This window comes from Onychostoma macrolepis, chromosome 18 (assembly GCF_012432095.1).
Source record: "Onychostoma macrolepis isolate SWU-2019 chromosome 18, ASM1243209v1, whole genome shotgun sequence".
NCBI classification, from domain to species: Eukaryota; Metazoa; Chordata; class Actinopteri; order Cypriniformes; family Cyprinidae; genus Onychostoma; species Onychostoma macrolepis.
This window is the reverse complement of record NC_081172.1, coordinates 11,322,410-11,341,431: the sequence shown is the minus strand read 5'-3', so window position 1 is coordinate 11,341,431 and position 19,022 is coordinate 11,322,410. Positions and strand designations below refer to the sequence as shown.

At 35.7% G+C, this 19,022-nt stretch overlaps 1 protein-coding gene across 2 annotated transcripts in view; it reads left to right on the top strand.

Moving 5' to 3' along the window:
* Positions 1-453: 453 nt before the first annotated feature.
* The window catches only part of lonp2 (lon peptidase 2, peroxisomal), a 24,887-nt gene continuing 6,318 nt past the window's right edge, over positions 454-19,022 (top strand). The window contains exons 1-11 of one of the 2 annotated variants that reach the window (XM_058750681.1): positions 454-1,013; positions 2,339-2,573; positions 3,515-3,646; positions 3,751-3,873; positions 3,962-4,125; positions 4,393-4,487; positions 6,873-7,131; positions 9,890-10,031; positions 14,487-14,637; positions 14,834-14,960; positions 16,043-16,170. In XM_058750681.1, coding sequence (XP_058606664.1) covers positions 781-1,013; positions 2,339-2,573; positions 3,515-3,646; positions 3,751-3,873; positions 3,962-4,125; positions 4,393-4,487; positions 6,873-7,131; positions 9,890-10,031; positions 14,487-14,637; positions 14,834-14,960; positions 16,043-16,170 — 1,789 coding nt within the window. In that variant the 5' untranslated portion in view covers positions 454-780. The remainder of the gene's footprint in view (positions 1,014-2,338; positions 2,574-3,514; positions 3,647-3,750; positions 3,874-3,961; positions 4,126-4,392; positions 4,488-6,872; positions 7,132-9,889; positions 10,032-14,486; positions 14,638-14,833; positions 14,961-16,042; positions 16,171-19,022) is intronic. The other variant, XM_058750683.1, reaches the window with a different exon arrangement.

Below are 19,022 nucleotides of genomic sequence, written 5' to 3'. Positions count from 1 at the left end.
ATTAAATTAACACTGGTCCTGAGTCCTGTGATAAGCGGGGTCCTCTATGGCAGTGGTTCTCAAAATTTTTGAAGCCAAGAAGGGGACATCCCCATTGTTCAAGTCTCAATATATCCCTTGTAGTTTAAGCTATTTCCTCTGGTACAGAAAGTAGAACAGAAACCAGGACTGTCAATAGAATAGAATAGAATAGAATAGAATAGTAGCTCTGTGAGTTTAGAATTTTCTTTACATATCAATTAAAAAAAATAGTTGTAGGGGCAAATTAAAATATGAAATATGTTAACATATTGTACATTTTGATTTTTAGCGTATTTCAGGCGTCTATCATAGATTGTTTTTGGTATATTTGATTCTAGAAACATCTTTTGATGCTACGCTAGTGCACATCAATAGTGATATTACCTGGGGTCTCAGGGTGTTTCGGGTCTTTCGTTGATCAGACCCTGCCTGTGCCCGCCTCTATAAAGATTCTGTACCAACCGTCTCAGATTTTCCCCGTTCTTCCCTAATTTTGCAAATGCGTCCCCAAAGCATATTTAAGTAAACACACTACAAAGTGAGAGAACACAGTGTACATTTGGCTGCATTCCGCGTGGTTTCCCAAAAATAGGCGTTTCCGTTTGCACAGCACACCAAGATTGTCCTACTGCACCTGCCGTAGTTCCAGCTTCCTGTTTTCATTCGACCCAGTTTGTCATACGATGAAGGCGTTCCTTGCACCTTAGTTCACTGCGATTAGTAGTTTTAAACTTTAAACGTCTATCCAAACCCTGCAAAATGTCATCCAACAGTGGTATTCAAATCCCCAGCCGGCTGCCTTTGCTGTGCACTCACGACGGAGTGCTGTTACCGGGCTCGACCATGAGAATCAGCGTCGACACGGCGAGAAACATGCAGTTAGTCAAGAGCAGACTGCTGAAAGGGACCTCGCTAAAAAGCACCATCATCGGGGTTATTCCTAACACCAGAGACCCCGAGCACGACAGCGATGAGCTCCCGTCTTTACACAGGTGGGTCTGTGCTGTCAGAGACGGTCAAACCCGCCGCAGAGCCAGTGTGATGCAACTGTCATTGAGTTTCCTCATGAAACCATTTGAAGGAGGTTCCATAGTCAGTTATTGTGATTTTTACAATGGGTAACTTTTATTGTATTGCAAAAGTTAGTTTATAATGTGTCACTTCTGCATTTTCCCAGAACTTTTTTTAATTTTTTACCATGGTAATGTTTGTTAGGGTGATGACTGACAGGCACGGCAGATACTATATTATGTTCACTGAACTTTACCCTCAGAATGTGTAGTTGAATTATGTTCAAAATTAAACATTAAACTACATTCTTGTTTATTTCCTTACAAGTTAAAAAAATACTAGCAGCAGTGTTTGTTTTCTAGAATGATCGTTTGAGCAGCAGTTGGACTTTAACCTTGACTCTCAAATAATAGTGACTTGGTCATGTAAAAAAGAAAATATAAGAGAATATAACAATCCAAGCTTGTAAAAGTCATATTAGTGTTGTCAAGGGATTAATCGCATCCAAAATAAGAGTTTTTGTTTACATAATATATGTGTGTACTGTGTATGCATATATAAATACAAAACACATGCATGTATAAATTTAAGGAAAATGTTATGTTTAAATATTTATATATAATATAATAATATAAATGTATATACATGTAAATATTTTCAAAATATATACTGTATGTGTGTCTGTTTATATATACATAATAAATAAACACAGTGCACACATACATATATTATGTAAACAAAAACATTTATTTTGGATGCGATTAATCGTTTGACAGCACTAAAATATATAAATATAAAATGTTAACAGTCATAGAAATGTTATAGTAAATGTAAAGTTCTCTGGCTATGCTCTGCATGGTGATTTAGAAAGCCATATCCTCCATACAAAATGGAAATCCTCCCCAGAAATCTATAAAATTTAAAATGCTTATCCAATATTCATGAAAGTATTTCCAAGCCAGATTGTGATGCTGTCTTGGTTGGCAGCTCACTAGATTTTAACACACAGCCAGTGCTTCCAGTATGCAGCACTGTGTGCCTTGACTATGTGCCAAATATGTCCGTACATGATCTCAGTCACATTTTAGATTTTGTAATACATAATTTCAATGTCTAGAATAAATTTAAATGGAAACAAGATAGAATACTGAGTTATTATTTTTATTTATAATCATTATTCAGTATGTTCTGTGCCTCTGTTAGATGGCAGGGTTGGCATAAAACCTACTCAGCTGTCATAAATTAGATTTGATAGGAAACAAAACTCAGGCCTTGTTAACTTTAATCTGTTCTTCTGTTTTGTCAGTATTGGCACAGCAGGACTGGCGGTCCAGGTTGTGGGCAGCAACTGGCCAAAACCGCACTACACATTGCTCATTACGGGGTTGTGTCGTTTTCGTGTGACCCAGCCGCTAAGAGAGAGACCCTTCCCCGTGGCCGAGGTGGAACAGCTTGACAAACTGGAGCAGTACACAGAGGGAGATCAGGCTGATGGAGAGCTGGGGGAGCTGTCAAAGAGGTTCTATCAGGCGGCCGTACAGGTCAGTAGTAAAGGAACCTGCGTTTGTGTTTATGTTGTGATTATGTTAATAGTCACTGCCAATGTTATTGCCACAGCATCCTGAAATTACAGATATTATTCATTTGATACACCTGTGTGTAATATAATATAAAAACGTTTTAATATTTTTGAAGGATGTCTTTTATGCTCTCCAAGTCTGCATTTATTTGATCAAAAATATAGTAAAAGCAGCAATAAAAATAATATTGCAGTTTAAAATAGTGTTTTTCTGTTATAATATATTTTAAAATGTAATATATTCCTGTGATGGCGAAGCTAAATTTCCAACAGCTATTACAGTCTTCATTGTCACATGATCCTTCAGAAATCATTCTAATATGCTAATTTGGTGCTCAAGAAACATTTCTTATTATTACCAGTGAACAAAACAGTTGTGCTGCTTAATATTTCTGTGAATACTGTGTTACATTTTTTCAGGATTCTTTGATGAATAGAAAGTTCAAAAGAAACTGAAGTCTTTTGTAACATAAATGTCTAAATAAATGCATAAATCAATCAATAATCTGGTGCTCAGTGTTCTTCTTTGATATCTCATTCTCAAGAACTCTGGTAACCAATCAGGTCATTTACCTACTTTTACCAAACACTTCAACAACAAAAATAACCAACTTGAGAATTTGATCAATTTGTCATGTCATGGACTTTACATGGATGTTTTTGAAAAAGATATTAACAATAGTAATAATCAAGGACATTATTTTTCCTTGGCTGAAGAAAACGTGAATGTGATTGTGAGTTTTTTTCCCCCACTTGGCATCAGTCATCTATAGAGTGAGTCAGCATTTAAACACTGAATGAATATAAAGGCTTCATTCTTTGCCAAATGCTACAGGACGATTCATTGCATGTAGGCTTTTCATTCAGTGTATTGACAGTGTCCTCTGATCTCTCTTTGTCCAGCTGGTTGGGATGTTGGACATGTCAGTGCCTGTGGTGGCTAAACTCAGGAGGCTGTTGGACAGTCTGCCCAGAGAAACCCTACCAGATGTTCTGGCCTCCATGATCCGCACTTCCAACAAAGAGAAACTGCAGGTGCAGCAGTAAAAAGGGTTATTGTTTGTGTTAAATGATTTGCCTTGTGTGATCATACCCCAACTAAATATGCCTTTTATTTTAATATTTTTGTTTGTTTGCAGGTGCTGGATGCAGTAGACTTGGAGGAACGCTTTAAGAAGGCTCTTCCTCTGCTCACCAGACAAATTGAAGGGCTCAAGTTGCTGCAAAAGACCCGCAAACTCAGACCTGATGATGACAAGAGAGTAGGCCAACATCTGTTTCTCCTCTGCCTCACAAACACCCTCCTCCACACTTCCTGTGCTATTACACAGTCCTTCTTCTTTCTTCTAGGTGTTGGCCATCCGTAAAGGTGGTGTGTTCCCAGGCCGTCAGTTCTCGCTGGATGAGGAGGCAGAGGATGAAGATGGTGATGACACAGCTATGCTGGAGAAGAAGGTGAAGGCAGCAGCTATGCCGGATGCAGCACTGCGTGTGTGTCTCAAGGAGCTAAAACGGTACATTCTGGTAATTTTTTAGAGGAAACCACATTTCATAGTTAGCGACGCGCTAGACAACAAGGGATTTTTCACTGACCAGTTCCCGCATCTGTTCTGTTTTCTTTAAACGTATTACAAAGAAGTCATTATCTTTACAGTATAATCACTATTTTAGTTAATAAAACATTAATGGCTCCCCCTGTGAAAATGGTTCCTCCCAGGATTTCTTCCTTATCTACCCTACCCTATCTCAGAGAATGTTTTTTTTTTTTTTTTTTTACACAGATTAAAAAAGATGCCACAGTCCATGCCAGAGTATGCCCTCACCCGCAACTATCTGGAGATGATGGTAGAGCTTCCCTGGAGCAAGAGCACCACAGGTTAGAAAGGAAAATAAAATAAAATACAATTAAAAAATAAACTAAAACAAAATAAAATGAACAATGTATTTGCGTTTTTGTATACATGCATCTTTGTTATTAGAATGAAGTTTACAAATAGAATTGCTCCGTTATTAATAATTATTAAACATATTTATGTCTAACCTTAAAGTAGTATATTATACTAGATTTTATATGTTATATAATGCTAAATATAATAAAATACATATAGCAGTAAGGAATTTAATTATTCCATCTATGCATAATCCATCTTAAAATATTATAACTAGTAAAAGTTCTGTAAGTATTTTCTTGGAGATATTAATACTTTTATTCAACAACATGCATTAAATTGGTCAAAAGAACAGTAAAGACTTCTACAGTGTTCTGTTTCATATAAATTCTGTTCTATTGCTCAAATCATCTTGGAAAAAATTATGGTTTCAAAAAAATATAAAGCAGCACAACTGATTTAGCTTTGATAATAATAAGAAATGTTTCTTGAGCACCAAATCATGCTGGCTGAAAATTCAGCTTTGCCCTCATAGCAATAAATTGCATTTTAAAATATATTAAAATAGAAACCTGTATTTTAATTATAATACTATTTCACAATATTAGTTTACTGTATTTTTGATCAAGTAAATCTGCAGCCTTGGTGAGCATTAGAGGCTTCTTTCAAAAACATAAAATGTTAAAAAAAAATGGTAATATATTTCTAAATGGCCTATGTAATTGTTACCAGTATATGTATAATAAACTGGTTGAAAATGTTTTTTTTTTTTTAAAGGTTAATAGAATGTTAAATGTTGTATTTAAATAATTTGCTTTGAGTTGAGTTAACTGAATATTTAGATAAAATAACTAATTGAATCTAACAACAGTTTGAAGTAGCCACCAGTGGAGGGAGTCTTTTACCACATTTTGTGAAATGAGTTGCTCTCAGTCTAGAGGTGGAGAGAGATTTGAACTGTTTACATGTGTTATTTGTGTCATGTTCTCCATGGCCACATGGAGGACTCTGAGAACTCAAGTACAGCAAATTATCTTGCCAAGCACAGCTAGAGTGTTTGACCATATGTTGAGATGCATTAAACATACATTTATATTCTTTAATGTTCTTTGTTTTATAATTTTTCCATGTGCTGGATTGCAACTATTTTTAACTACTTATTGGCAAACTCAAAAGCATGTAAAAAAAAAAAAATGTATGCACTTACTATCCTAAGGTTATAGCTTTCCTTGAAATAAGATCTCTGACTGTCCATGAAGGGCTTAAACAAACAGGCACATGTGATTCAGTGTGCTCTCTCACACACACACACACACACACACACACATATACACACTCCTCTGAATTTCCCTTGCTAGATGTGCAACAGACCTTGGGGCTGGAATTCTGCTGGGAAAGTCTCATGTACATGAAGTGCATTTCACAGTCTTTAAGCTCAGCGCTCAAGGGTGGGACTGCATTAGAAGAAAACTGATTTAGTGGTTTAGATTGGCGCTTGAAAGCTGGGAATAGAGAGGTCTGGCCTTACAGGAATGTTCTGCTGTAAATGCATGATTTGTGAGAACCATAAAGAAAATTCTGTGCCCAGTTTAGGTTTACTTTATGAGACAGCTGCATGTATGTCTGTATCTTATTACATCAGGCGGTGGACATGCATATGTCTTTGATAAAATATTCACATTCCTTTCAGAATTTATACAACATGCGTGCAATCAAGGGCTGAAGCAATTGTGCTGTCATATTGCTTGTGTAATTTTAGAAAATGTATCGGCAAGTTATTATCAATTAATGACAAGGAAAGTAAATAACCAAATTATTTATTCTTATGTATTTCAAGCCGTTGCAATTTTAAGCAATGATATGCATTATTGTTGTTGTTATTATTATTATTTTAAATTACAGTTTAGGGTCTCTAAATTATTTTTTATGTTTTTATAGACTTTTCTTGGTCACCAAGGCTGTATTTATTTGAAAAAAAAAAAGGAATATTGCAAAATATTATTATAACTGTTTTTTATTTGAATCTATTTTAAAATGTACTTTATTCCTGTGATGGCAAAGCTAAATTTTCAGCAGCCATTACTCCAGTCTTCGGTGTCACATGATCCTTTAGAAATCATTCTAATATGCTGATTAGTGCTCAAGAACATTTCTTATTATTATTATCAATGTTAAAAACAGTCATTTAATATTTTTTTATAATTCTTAGATTAATATCAAGTTTAAAAGAACCGCTTTTATTTTAAATAGAAATCCTGTTTTTAGTGATCAATTTAATGCATCCGTGCTAAACAAAAGTATGAATTTCTTTGAAAAGAAGCTTTTGAATGGTAATGTATATCTGCATTATTTTAACTCTTGTGTCTAATCAGATTGCCTGGACATCCGTGCGGCACGGGTGCTCTTGGATAATGATCACTATGCCATGGAGAAGCTGAAGAGAAGGGTGCTGGAGTATCTGGCTGTGCGGCAGCTCAAGAGCACCCTTAAGGGACCCATACTGTGTTTTGTGGGACCCCCTGGTGTGGGAAAGACCAGCGTCGGGCGTTCCATTGCTCGCACTCTGGGTCGAGAGTTCCATCGCATCGCCTTAGGAGGAGTCTGTGATCAGTCTGACATCCGTGGCCACAGGTGAGAGGTCATTATAAAAGTGGTACACTCAATGTCTGATCTTCAAACAGGTATGCTATACGATACATATAGTCTCGGTGTCAGACTGCTTTGAAGAAGAAACTGTGGTTGGTCATTTTACATGCAGGTCAGACAGATCCTTCTTTTTTATGTAGGCTTTTCTTGGACAGAATAAGCTGTGTGGACAAGACTTCAGGCTAATAATCAAAATTCTGACTGCACATAAATATAGTCTACGGTTCAAAATTTGGGGTTGGTAAGATTTTTAAAAAATGTTTTTGAAAAGAAGACTCTTATGCTTACCAAGGATTTGTTTGCATTTGTTTGATCAAAAAGTTATGTTGTGAAATATTTTTACAATTTAAAACAACTGTTTTCTATTATATTTTAAAATGTAACTTATTCCTGTGATGGCAAATTTTCAGCAGCCTTTCATCAGTCTAGTGCTGTCAAACAATTAATCGCATCCAAAATAAAAGTTTTTGTTTACATAATATATGCGTGTGTACTGTGTATATTTATTATATATATATATATATATATACAAACACACACAGTATATATTTTGAAATGATTTGCATGTATATATTTATATTCATATAATTTATATATAAATATATTTAATATATAAATATAACACATTTTTCTTAAATATATACATGCCTGTGTGTATTTATATATAAATACTATACAACTTTTATTTTGGATGCGATTAATTGCGATTAATCGTTTGACAGCATAGTGTCACATGATCAAGTCGTTCAAATACGCTGATTTGGTGCTCAAGAAAAAAAAAAGTATTATCTAAGTATTAATTTTGAAAACACGCTTAATATTTTTGTGTAAACTTACATTTTTCAGGATTCTTTAATGAATAAAAGAACGTTTATTTAAAATATTTTTTGGAACGATGTAAAAGACTTCACTCTCACTTTTGGTCAAATTACTGCGTCCTTGCTGAATAAAAGTACTGATTTCTTTCCAAAACAATCATACTAACCCCAAACCTTTGAAAGATAATGTGTTAGTGTTGGACAATATGCTCAAATGTCATATCGTCCTATCGTTAGCCTGCGAGATCGCCGATACAAGATATTATAATGCTAATTTATTTAATTATTGAATTATTTACTTGCTTAGTTTCATTGCTGGAACGTGAACAAACTCCACCTTAAGGCTAAAAGCAGCCTAATGTTTTTAATATGACTGAATTTGTTTTTAACACGATAACAGTTTAATAGAAATATTGTAAGTTACAAATTATAATGATTTGTTTAAAAAGCAGCTACAGAAAACGAGTAAAGAACATGCATCACCATCACTGACTTAAGTCTTGCGAGTTTATGCACTTTTAAAAAACACTTCCGTTATAATCATTGAAGATATCTACACTGTATGATGAATAAATCTCTTATACTTAGATTGGCACTTTGCTGTTTTTGATTAGAGAATATGCGAGAGCTGAATTTAGTCAGCGAATGTGCGCACTAAACAACAAAAATAAATATGATGGAACAAACAAGCCCTAATATAGTATTACTACCCTGGTAATAATAACAATAATAATAATTGTCTTGCTATAGTCAGTGGCATTAGCCACAGGCGATATCTCTGACTATCGTTGATGCACAGTACTATCGTCTATTGGCACAATCCTATAGTGTGTACTATATAAACATCAACCATCTGTTAAGATTACTGTTAAAAAAGGCCATATTTCCAGTGCATTGCTAAAAACATGTGACCCAACCCTGCTGTTACTTTGATTAACCCTGGTGTTATGTTACTAATCCAAGATCCTTCAGACGCTGAAACTCAATATAGCCATTCAGGCGGTGTTTTGCCATCAAATGGTGAGTCACAACCAACATGTGAAGCATGTTGCAATGCAAATGTGTGCAGATGTGTCAGATTGAGGTATCAGACTGTGATGAACCCACCTAAGAGACGTGACGTAGTGCCCCTTCTATAACGAGAGAAACTTTAAACCATGACCTGTACTGATGACTTCTTTGATGTTCCCTCTGATCTCTTGTCACTATAGAAACTAGAAGGTGATAACAATCATGACACCCTGCAGGCCAGGGCGAGCCTCCGTGTTTTCTGATTGGCTAACCTCAGACCTCACACTCACACATGGAAAATGTGTCCTTAGGACAAACGCCTCTTACGAGACTTTTCCCACACTCTCTGCATTTGTCTTGTTCATTGCATGCCACTTTAAAAGAGTCTGCATTAGTTTACTGGAGTATAGTGTATAAAGTTTAATGACAGTCTTACAGCTCCTAATGACTGTAATTAGGGCACAATTCCATCCTGTCTGTCTTCGCATCCTGTCTTTTGTCAGTTCAGTAGGATGAAATACTAGTTTTACTCTTTTCAACCACATCAGATGCACTCGTGCCTCATCCAGCAACATTATCAGGAAGTTATTCATTATATTTATTCATTTTCAAATTGCATTTGTGATTCATGCTACAACCTGTTACGCTGCCCATCAATTATGTTCCATCAGCAGTAACACCTACTGACAGCCAAAAGCGACCTGAATGGGACAAAACAGTCAAAACAGTTGCACTTCAGGTCGCTATGTAGGATGATTGTGATCTTTTCTTTTGTTTGCCCACTGGAGCACTGATACAGATCTTCTTTTTTTTTTTTTTTCACTCCTGTCATCATCTTCTACTTCATCGTTTATCTCGCCCTCTCGATACTTTCTTCCCACTCCCACTTTATTTCCATGTGTCTCCGTCCTTAGGCGCACGTACGTAGGTAGCATGCCTGGTCGCATTATAAATGGACTGAAGACTGTTGGGGTAAACAATCCTGTCTTTTTATTGGACGAGGTGGACAAACTGGGGAAGAGCCTGCAGGGAGATCCTGCTGCCGCCCTGCTGGAGGTGAGAGGCCCTACATGTAGGTTACAACTGCTACTTGCCTTGACCAGTCTCAGACTACAAGGAAATCTTAATATATTTGTATATTAGGTGTGTAATGGTACACAATCATGATGGTTTGGTACGTACCTCGGTTTTGACGTCACGGTTCAGTATGGTTTCGGTACAGCAGGGGAAAAAACTAAACATAATATTGTGGGTTTTATTTTTAATTAAACAGTGGTTTACTGAACAAATTGCTCTTTCATTAAATAAATTCAGTTATAATTAACATTTTCTTAGGGATGAAAATCTACCTCAGCTTATGCTCCAAACTATAGTGAGCCCTTTTACATTACTATAAGGTTGCAATCAACAACAGAGCCCAAACTTAAATTCAATTACTGTTGATTTTTAAATATAATAATAATAAACACTCAACTTAAAAAAAAAAAAAAAGTATGCAAACTTGTAAATTGCACATAATGCAGTTTTTAAATTTACTTCTAAATGATAAAATGACACAATTGTTTACACAGTGGCTGTCATAACTTGTTTCATATTTATTTAAACATACATTAAATTATTACGACATCATGGTTAAGTAAAATATAATGAGTATGTAATCTAATATTTCGCATATTTTCTTCTCTAGACTTCATTTCTGTAGCGAATAAGTGGGTGTGGACACTGTTGACTGACCTGAGGTAAATGAAATGCTACATGACATTTTGTTTACAAGCGGTTTTATTGACGTCTTTCTGTGGTTGAAACACAGATTGAGCGATTATGGGGCATGAGATGTTCATTCATGTTTATTTCGAGTTAAAACTAGTAGTAAAGAGTAAGGGATGATCACGCTCACTCGAGCTCCGTGCTGCCATTTGAACTGAGGTGTTTATACAGCGATCTGCTGCGCCACATCAAAGAGCGTCAAAATAACATTTATTTTTTCCTTATCAAAAGTAACAATATATAAACTAGAAGTTTCCAATGAATTCATGAATTTTCAGTACGAATACATGTACCAATGCACCCCTAATAAAAAAGTTTGAAGATAATATTAACCGTATAAATGTGGATGGAATGTGATCTGCTGGAGACGGAATAGTGCAAAACTGACAGATATTTCTGTCGGGGCAGGTTGCTCTGTTCCAGTGTGATATTACCCAGACTCACTGCATGACATTATAATGCCACAATACTGAAAGAAAATGTGTTTTTGCAATTGTTTGTGTGTGGTCTACAAGATCAGTTTGCATGCAAGATAAGTGCATGCATACCATAGGTAGTAGGTAATAGGTTTGTTGTCCCTTCTGTGCACAGTATCACATATACATAGCCATTTGCATACACTTGAATGCACATGAGCCAGTTTGTTTTCACTGAGATAAATATCCAAATATCTCCTGTGATGCAGCTGTTCTTGAAGCTCTGAACATCTGTATATCTGTGATTGTAATCCTCTTATCTCCTGGCATGATGAGTTTTTACTACAGTCCAGCAGAGGAAGAGAAATGCATCTTACACTTTTACCAGAGATCAGCAGTCTGTATCCTGTAATCAGAAGATCACCACTCAAAAACCATCCGGGGAGTGACGCTCATTTCTTACTGTAAAACATGTGACCCTTTTTATTGTACTCCAGATGAAGAGATATAGGGATGTTCATCACAGGGCGGACGTGACCTGGCAAGCTCAGCAGAAAGCTCTGATTATTTTGTCAGAAGCTGAGAGCAAGCATGCTTTATTTAGGGAAGCATTTCAAAATAAATTGTTTTGAGGTTGTTGTTTATAGCTATAGTGGTGTTGTTTTAAACCTTTAACCCTGAGTATTAAACTTTAGCAAGTAACTCATCTTGCACCGTTTGTGCAACAGATATGCATAATTACGGCTGCCGAGAGATCTCAACGCACTGCAACTTCAGAAAACACATGCAAATAGAAAAAGCACCAGCAAATCAAGAAAACATCTTCATCCGTTTGACAGCCGGTGGTGCAAATGCTCACAACGCAAACAAATAAAGAAACGCGCTGCAAATGCTGCAAAAGAAATGCATTTCTTTGTTTGCTTGTGCTGTGAGTATTTGCAGTGCGTTTCTTTATTTGTTTGCGTTGTGAGCATTTGCAGCAGATGTGTTGTCAAATTAATGAAGTTGTTTTCTTAATTTGCAGGTGTTTTTTCTATTTGCAGCGCATTGAGATCTCTCGGCCACCGTACATAATACCTCAAATGGTGCATCTTGGAGAGGTGCACAATTGGGTACAAAATTAGGCTTATTGTTTGTTTTTTTGAGTTTTGCCAAATATCATCTTCTGAGCTTGGTGTAATTTACACTGTAAAAAATTACTGTGATTTTAACGGTAAAAAACTGTGAAAATGCTACAGTAAAAACCTTTTAAATGGTTAATGGTAAGTTCCTGTCAAATTTACAGGGAAAAACCATGAACTGACGTTCCCAGAATTCCCTGCGTTGCATTTCAAATTTTATTTGAATTTGATGTTATTTCTTTGAAATAACTGTTTCTTCTTCGTTTTTTCTTATCAGTTATGTTTATTAGGGTTGTATGTTACATCTAATGTTGTTAAATTAATGTTTATTGCATATTTCAGTTTAATGAGTCTCACCATGATGGTGTTTAGTGCTTGTGTGAATGACACTGTGCACCCTCTATATATGTTATTATTTAAAAGCTGCTTGTGATGGGCTTTGGTTCATCATGTGACTCTCATCACCACCTGCATTTGGTGGTTATCAGTGTATTTCAAAGGTACAAAACAGATTTCAGTACTTTAATAGGTTGGTATATTAACATTATATCAGTTAATGAAATTACGGTATTTAACTGTAAATTTAAGTTAAAACCATAAAACCTAAAATGTTGTTACCATTATTTTTTACTGTAGAATTCCGGCAACCACAGCTGCTGGATATTTACTGTAAATTTTACGGAATTGTTTTTACAGTGTAGTTACTTTTAGGTGTGTTCACATTAGCACAGCTCAGAAGTTCATTCAAAGTCAAAGCAACAGATTCTCATGACCAGCTTAACCAGGTCATGAGTCATTTTTATTAGAATCCATTTTATTGGGAAAGATTCTTTTGACCATCAAGTGAAATTCCCAGTAAAATGGATTTTTATTAAAATGACTCAATTATGACTGCAAACATGACTGCCAAACAACGGTAAATGTGACTGCACCTTTACAGTATTTTCTTTATGCAACAACAAAAACACTGCAAACCTTGATGTCTGATTCACAAACAAATGACTATTACGAACTGGTTCTTTTTGAGTCAGTCAATTCACAGAACAGTCTCAAACTTGCTCGCGAGTTTAGTGGTTTGAAACTGAGTCAGTGAATCAGTCAAAGCCATTACTGACTCTCTCCCTGAACCGCCAGTCATTTTTCAGTTATGTCTGATTTGAAATGAACCAGGAACTGTTAGGCTGTGTGTCCACAAAAGCGTTTTTAGCCAGCTGAAAATGCCAGATGCTCTTTTGAAAATGCCTACTGTGGATTGTTATCTAGACTCAAGACAACCCATTGTTGTTCAGTCATTACACAAGTAAAAGTGATGGTTGGTCGCTGTGATATCAGTTCTGTCCATCCCCCAGTGTTATTGGATAGCTGGGTAATTATATATTCTTCTACATCCCTAATCCTACCCAATACCTAAACTTAACAACTACCTTACTAACTATTAATAAGAAGCAAATAAGAAGTTTATTGAGGCAAAAGTCGTAGTTAATGGATTGGTAATGGTGAGAATTGGAATAAAAATAAAGTGTGACCAAAGTGACAGTGACAAGTGCTGTGTTTCACCCAAAGTTAATTTTTCAACTCTTGGTGACCAAACAACCCAAGCACAGTGTTCAGCACCTATTTTTTAAAAATACAAAGTGCTCCCATTACAAACAATTACAAAAATATGCTGGCCTCTGGAAAGAAAATGCTATGGTAAACATAAAGCCTTACTGTTATGTAGTAGCCTATACTTCAGATTCATGAGGCATCAGTTAATTTACTGACTGGTTGTTTGATATGGCAACATGTATTAAGATAACAAATATTGTATACAAATATTTTACAAAAATATTATTGGTATTGATTAGCATATGAATCGAGGAACTGTTTGGAACTGTATGATGATATGTGAATCCTTAATAAAATAATAAATGATGACTGTCAGTTTTGTTAATGTACCATCTAGTGCTGATTCTAACAGAAGGGGCTTGAGCAGCCTACTGTTGCTATGGTTACCTCCTCGGGCTAGAGCAGTTTCTGTTCATGTTCATAATCCATTTGACGTGGTGAAAATACACACTCTAATTTATAATCAAACTTTTGTGTTAAAACATTCCTTATGCAATATGCTGAATTTTTACCGTTTATGTATTTTTAAGAAGCCCTCCCATAAACTGCACCTTACACACCTACTGAATTTTGTGCGAATAAACTGTGATCTTTATTAGGTTCTGGACCCAGAGCAGAACCACAACTTCACCGACCATTACCTCAATGTGCCGTTTGACCTCTCACAAGTCCTCTTCATCGCCACAGCAAACAGCACGGCCACCATCCCCCCTGCCTTACTGGACAGAATGGAGGTCCTCCAGGTGCCAGGTCAGAGTTCAGTTGCGGACAAAAAAGACAGCAGGATGTGGCATTGACGATGTGACATTTTTAGTGATTAATTCCTGGCTGTTTTAACTCAAATACAATTAACTCTATCCTACAAGCGAGCAGATGTTTTTGTAGTTGAATACTTGATTAGTTTATTGTAATTTGTGTTCTGATTTCAGCATGTGTGTCTCATTAGGATACACCCAGGAGGAGAAGGTAGAAATCGCCCATCGGCACCTGATCCCTCATCAGCTGGAGCAGCACGGACTGACCCCACAACAGCTCCAGATCCCACAGGACACCACAAAGGATATCATCAGCAAGTATGCACACAAACACACACACACTCAGGGTTTTGCTTTCTAAAGAGGTTCAGGCTTATAACGGCACTTGATAACTCACATGGAGGACAGAAGGGCGAGATTAAAGTGTCCAAACAGGAGCAGTCATTGTCAATTAAGAGCTAATCACACACACTAACAAATGAATCCACTTCTCCATGCACATGTATTTGTAAGTTAACATACCACTTGCATTGACTGACTCTAAATGGTGAATATATTGGTGATACATGATCAACATATTTTACATGATGTACACATATACATATGTATGTGTATACACACACACACACACATATATATGTCTGTGTGTGTGTGTGTGTGTGTGTGTGTTTAAATAAATATATAATGTTAAAATACTAAATATAAAATATAAGTATACAAGTATATACATAATATAGAAAATATATACAATGTGTGTGTGTTTGTTTAAATAAATATATAAATAATATTAAAATATTAAATATAAAAATGTGTTATGTATTTATGTATATAAATGTGTGTGTATGTATGTGTGTATATATGTATATATACTGTATATATATATGTATGTGTATATATACTGTATGTATATATATATATATATATATATATATATATATATATATATATATATATATATATATATAAAATTAATAACATAATTAAAAATATATGTGTATAAGTATATAGATAATTTAGAAAATAATAATAATAATAAATGGAGGAAAATATAAACAAATAAAATATAGCACTTGAGGCTGAAAAAAGTTTGCGTGAAACAGGGGCATTTTGGGTCAAAGATGGGGCTGTCCAGCCGGGTCTCCTCCTGGAAACTATATCCTCTGCTGTCTCACTCTCTCCTTCAAAACTGTATCTTATGACAGGCTTCCAAACTTCTCTTCTAAATGTCTGTAGTCCATCAGGGATTGTCAATTAGAGATGTTTGCAGAGCATACTAATTAATTACCTCAGAGGTTGCTAATTTTGGGATGATTATCTGCTAAAAGCAATCAATACATGGCCCCGGCCCAGCAGTGGCGGCAGTAATGACAAGAGTGATTTGTGTGTGAACGTGTTTGTAGGTACACACGGGAGGCAGGCGTGCGCTCTTTGGAGAGGAAGATCGGGGCCATCTGTCGAGCAGTGGCTGTGAAGGTCGCTGAAGGTCATAAGGTCTCTAGAGCAGAGTCCCCCACTGAACAACATGCAGGTAAAACTGGGACTTTTTCATCTAACACATCACTGTTGTTTACGGCTGGAATTACACCAGTTCCCCCGGCTCTGCTTCAGTCATAGAATCAGGATTGATGGTAATAGCCTTTAGGCAAAGATAAAACAGTCTGTCCCAGTGTGCTCTTGTCTTTGTTGCGTCCCGATGGTGATCTCCACCCACAGTGAAATGTCACTGGATGACAAAAAGTGTACACATAGCTATTAAATCTTATTATATCATATTAAATATATCATATTAAATCTTTAAGTATGTTCTGATTGGCTGGGATTACACTTTGTGCAGTATTTTGTTTTTATTATGAACATGAAAATGTAGATGATGCTGAAAAAGCATTGCATCGCCTGGTTTGGACACTGTAATTATGAGGCAGAATTTTCAATTGAAAACCTTATTCAACTCTTTATGGAGGGCCAAATTACTCAAAATTAAATAATGAAATAAATGTTGAAATATATAAATAATAAACTAGAGGCATTTGTTACTTGTACTTTTTATCATGTAAATGACCTATATTCAGCATGTTATTTACATATGTGTGTGGGACAGAGGGTAGGGTGACCTTACGTGCCATTTTTCCCGGACACGTCCTTGCTAGGATTAGTTTTGGCTTTGTTTTCCTATTTTCATGCTTGCTGAAGGTAATGATCGAAAAGTAGTTTGACCAAGAACATGCAAGCATTGTACATAATTGACCAATCATGGTGTGTGTGAGAAGGTGGGATCTGCGTCAAAGCGATGCAAATACGCGTACATATTAAGCGTGTTTGACTTAAAGCGGCGCGGCTCAGACCGATCAGTGTTTGACATCAAAGTACCTCGAGAGCATTTTACTTTGATGTCAAACACCGATCGGTCTGCACACGCAAACAAAGCCAAAACCTAGATATTTTAGGCAATATAGAAATCCTGGCCAGGACAAGTCCGGGAAAAATGGCACGTATGGTCACCCTAAAGAGGGGCACACATCGCATCGCAACAGGGTATGCTGGCCTTATCATACATCTAAGCACACGGTACACATTGTTCAGAGGAGAACGCTGGAAAATACGACAGAATTGATGATACTCATCTGTATTTACAGTACACAAGCCGCGGTTCAGCTGCGCGCGACAACGCTGCCAGTATGAAACATAGACTACATGGTATGAAAGCACAAGAAAAAGGTGCCTAAACTAGAAAAAGACCAAAGAAATCAATTTATTATTTGTAAAATGAAATAAAATTATATATATATATATGGTAATTGTATTATCAAAGATATATTTAATAAAATAAAATAGATTAAATGATAATCAATTTAATTAATTGGAATATATTTAATATCTAAAATATTTTAATCAAACTATTTTATTTTATATATATATATATATATATATATATATATATATATATATATATATATATATATATAACAAATGTTAAAATAAATAGTTATTTTTTGTCAATGCAAAATAATTTATAAAATAAAACAAATAAATTATAATAAATTAAATTAACCATAATATAAAATACTAAATATATTAAAATGTTCAAATAAAAATATATATTTTATTATAAATGGAAAATGTTCAAATATAAAATAAAATAACACAATAAATTACACTGACAACAATTACATTAGATTATAAGTTAATTATAATTTATTCAATGTTTATTTTATTATCAAAGGAAAAATTTATTTTGAACCAAAATAGGTCAATTATAATGAATTTAATAAAATCTAATATATGAAATACATAAAAATATTAAATAATTTAAATATTTTATCACTCGAATGTTATTTTATGTAATTTTATTGTATTTAATTTAATTTAATTTGACCCTTCTCTTTAAATAATGGCATCTGTATTGTCCTTAAAAATCCCCATTATGATGTCTTGCATCTAGTAGGACACTGAGGATGCATTCAGTTGAGGAATGCTTCTGTATGTCTATCGTGTATTGCTTCCTGACAGCAGTGGCTCAGAAAGGGTTTAGCATTCTGTGCCACATACAGACGGCTGACTTCAGCACAATCCATAACACATACTTACCCTTGCTGTGCCACACAGACGGAATCAAGTACACACTAACTCTAGAAGTGTGTTCAGACTAAAGAGCGCGTTGGGGAACCCACGCTGAGAAATTATGAAATGTACAGTCAGAAAAACTAGTCTCACACATTATGAAAACCTCAGCACACACATACACATATTGGTCATCAATCTCTCTAAGCACGGGCCCCCTGAGGGGTGGAGGAGGGTAAAGCGTGCTAACAGACGGCCTTAGAACCCCCCTTCACGTCTCGCTGCAGCTGCTCCTCTGTAACAGAAGTAATAGTGCGGCCAGTTAATGCTCTGTTCAGACTCTGATTTAGCCCAACTCTGCATCTCAGTCCTCTCCTGCATGGCCCATGTGTGCGAGGAGATTTAGAGAGATGAGGGTCAGGGGGTTTCTTTTCCTCCCCATATTGCCTGACGGCCAGAATAAAGCTTTGAAACGAGTGTATGAGCGCTTTTATTTATATTCAGTCTCTCTTTAGCAGGTGTTGTTCTTAGTCTGAACATCATGACAGCTGTCGCATGTGCTTCCTGCTGTTATCTTAACTCTTTCAGTACATCTCAGTCTTCTTACTGCTCAGTGTCTGCATTAACCTCTTGAGTTACAGGGAAATGAATGAGCTGGTTGTTCAGGTATCTGTCTGATTCCTTATAAAGGACTAAAACTCTGATGCTCTTTAAAGGTGAACTTTTTATTTGTTGCACTGGCTGATATTCAATATACTGTGAATGTAACATTATGCAAAATGGCATCTGACAGTAGGATTGTAAAATAAAGCAAGTACAGTT